Source organism: Saprolegnia parasitica (genome assembly GCF_000151545.1).
Source record: "Saprolegnia parasitica CBS 223.65 unplaced genomic scaffold supercont2.590, whole genome shotgun sequence".
NCBI classification, from domain to species: Eukaryota; Oomycota; class Saprolegniomycetes; order Saprolegniales; family Saprolegniaceae; genus Saprolegnia; species Saprolegnia parasitica.
The window spans coordinates 1-2833 of record NW_012156984.1 but is presented as its reverse complement, the minus strand read 5'-3'; the positions used below and the strand labels follow the sequence as shown (position 1 = coordinate 2833).

General features: G+C 60.3%; 3 protein-coding genes across 3 annotated transcripts; 1 reads left to right on the top strand and 2 right to left on the bottom strand.

Moving 5' to 3' along the window:
- Positions 1–252: 252 nt before the first annotated feature.
- On the top strand, positions 253–1046 carry SPRG_17420 (hypothetical protein). The gene is made up of 5 exons (XM_012356798.1): positions 253–284; positions 331–387; positions 435–508; positions 557–908; positions 956–1046. Exons 2-5 carry the CDS (start codon positions 379–381, stop codon positions 1004–1006), a joined length of 486 nt encoding a protein of 161 aa, XP_012212188.1. The 5' UTR covers positions 253–284; positions 331–378; the 3' UTR covers positions 1007–1046.
- A 49-nt stretch (positions 1047–1095) lies between these two features.
- Positions 1096–2085, bottom strand: SPRG_17419 (hypothetical protein; the record flags this gene model as incomplete). The annotated part of the gene is made up of 6 exons (XM_012356797.1): positions 1096–1142; positions 1188–1361; positions 1408–1539; positions 1593–1826; positions 1879–1969; positions 2029–2085. The coding sequence occupies 6 exons, from the start codon at positions 2083–2085 to the stop codon at positions 1096–1098; spliced, it is 735 nt and encodes a 244-aa protein (XP_012212187.1).
- A 276-nt stretch (positions 2086–2361) lies between these two features.
- On the bottom strand, positions 2362–2802 carry SPRG_17418 (hypothetical protein; the record flags this gene model as incomplete). Its single annotated transcript, XM_012356796.1, has 1 exon — positions 2362–2802. A coding segment is annotated over one exon (441 nt), but the record flags the coding sequence as incomplete, so codon positions are not given.
- Positions 2803–2833: the final 31 nt, after the last annotated feature.

Sequence of the window (2833 nt, the reverse complement as noted above, 5' to 3'; positions counted from 1 at the left end):
CGTCGCAACAGGAGGCACGGCGTCGACGCTGTGCTTTGGTGCCAGCAGTGCTGCCACGTCATCCCGCGGGATTGCATCCGGATATTGGATCCCTGTTAAATTACATGCATCGCGTCTGACAGGGAATCTAAGATCTGGTTGACGATGGAAGCCTACCTGCGCTGTGGCACGGGTACGTCGTCGCGCGATGGCCTTGGCGATAGCGCCTGCGCGTAGGCTGGCCGCTGCTTCCGCCCTTGCTGGACGCTCTGGCAGCGCAGCACAGCGCACTTCTCGACGACCTGGTGCGGCGCCATCGTCTGCTGCTGGCCTTTTCACGTCCGCGTACAGGTGGGCCTCGCATGTGAGCTCCAGCCGACAGCCGCGCTGCTCGAGCGCATGGCCAGGGTACAGCCTGCCTCCACGCACTGCAATCGTTCGATCGCATGATGCAGGAGCCAAAGCCTTGCCTCCGCGACCCGACGAATAGTGCACGCAGTATCGCTGCCGGGCTCCAATTCATCGTTCGGTCTGTACCGCGGATCTCGAGCTACGTGCTTTTACACAATACACGTAGGGGCTTGACGCTTCAAAAGCTGCAGTATCCTTTGGCGACGATGGGATCCGAGGTGCAGGCTCGCCACGAAGCGGCATGGGAGGCCTGTCTGGCCAGTCTCCGTGCCGCCTTGGGCTTCATTCGCCACCGCGATGCGATTGCACTCATGCTGCTCAAGCGGTGGAAGCGCCAAGTCCGCGGCGACACGTCCATGACCGCGACAAGTCGTCTTGCTGATTTGGACTGGCAGCTCGGCGTGCGATTCGCACCACCCATGGCGCCGTCCGTGCACGTGACCATCAAGTGGACCGTCCAGGACGCGAATGGCTCCAAGAATGTCTACCTCCAGGAGCTCCCGGTGCACGAGTTCCGCGTACGCACTACCAAGCCTTTGCATCCGTCGCCTCATCGTCGCCGTAGGTGCTGCGCGCACAAGCACAGGCCGCCGCCGCGGTCCTCGCAGCCAGCTAACCCCTCGACGTCGACAAGCGATCGGCTGGACGCGGCCCCACTTGATACATACTCGATACATCAACGATGGTATATCGTGTAGTATTGCGTCATGTCGGCCGTGTGGCTTGGTGTAAATTCTTGAGCAAGAGGCAGACTACGCAGTCCATTGCTCGACGACGCAGCAACCAAGGAGGCGTACCGCGTGTGAGCATGTGCATGGCGTCGCTGATGGCGAGAAGGCAGCTGGCCGCGTGTTCGCCCTTCTTGAACGCCACGACCAGCGTCGCGTTGGCCTCGATCGCGCTGACTTGGATGCTGCAGTTGCGCGCACCTTGGATCGTCACCGACTGTGCATTGTCCCCGACAAAGGCCACTACACCATGTATGAGCGGTCTCGTTGGTTGCACATTGGCGCCAACTCATGTTGGCGGCGAGGTTGCGCAGCGACTGGAGGTTGACTAGGACGCCGAGCTGGTCGACTTCGACGGTTGCGTGCGTCACGGCGTCCTCTGTGACGAGAATGGCCTTCTGGATCCCGCGCTGCTGCTGCACTACCGACCCACGAGAACGCTTTGGATAGGCACCTGGTACGTAGTCGTCGTACGTGTGGCAAGGATCGGCTTGACCGCGTCGCGGATGATCTCGGAGATTTTGAAATGGAAGCCGTGAAAGTCGCGTAAATTGTGGCCAATGTTGCCGAGGTCGCTTGCGTACTCGTCAACGAACGCGGCCAAGATCTCGTGGGCGAGGAACTCGCCAAACTTGGGGCCGTCCACAGGGTCAAAGAAGAGGGCACAGCACACCTTGGCGCCCTCGTTGGTCACGATCGTGACGGCGACTATGGATGCATGCATGTCCTTCCTCTTCATGGCCGTCCAAGGGGGATGTACCGTTGGCGAATTCAATAAAGGACACGGGCGCGCCGGTGGTCTTGGCCGAAAACTCGAGCATCGCCGTGAGCAGCGACCCAATGAGCCGGGGCTAGAGGACGCCATCGTCATCATGAGGATGATGCACAACTTGTCATTCGACCGACGGACCTGCGCGATCGCGTTGGCAAACTCTTTGGAGAAGAGCACGAGACCGCTCGTCGCCATCAGCAGCACATTGCGCAGCATCGCAAAGTAAAACGGATCGCGTATCCGGATTTTCGAAGTCGCACAATCTCGCTCCAGACGCGAGTCCGTGGGGACGTTCGAGCCAAGTTGGTAAGAACGAGCGACATTGTAGCGTCAACTCGTGGTAGCAGTGCCGGCGCAGGAAGCTGCGGAGCATGGCTACTACGCGCTCTGAGAATCTGCCAACATTTCAAGCCATTTGGAAAAACGTAAAATTAATACAGGCAATATTCTTTGATCAACAACACATGTGGTTTAGCGCAGACGTTTAGGGATGCACTGCGAGTACCACTCGTCCTGCGTGGAGCAGATCGTGCCAGAGACACATTCGGTGTTGCCCGTGTAGTCCTTCCCGCCGCACTGCTCCCAAGCCTTCTTGGCGTCCGTCACATCAATGGGCTTGACCGTCGGCTCGGCCGGCGCCTTGGTCGGCTTGCCCGATGGCTTCTTCGTGGGCTTCTCGGAAGGCTTGGTCGTGGGCTTGTGAGACGGCTTGGTCGTGGGCTTGGTTGTCGGTGCGTGCGTCGGCTTGGCCGTTGGCTTGGGCGCGTCCGTGGGTTCGTCGTCCCAGCCAGAGCTCGACCCGCCATCGTTGGGCGACGGGCGGTCCGTGGGCACGGGCGTCACGTTCGGGTTCTTGGACGGGTCGCACGTGTCGCTAATGTAAATGTCGGCGCAGTTCCAAAACTGTTCCTGCTGGTCGGCGCCGCCCGGGTTGTTGCCACCG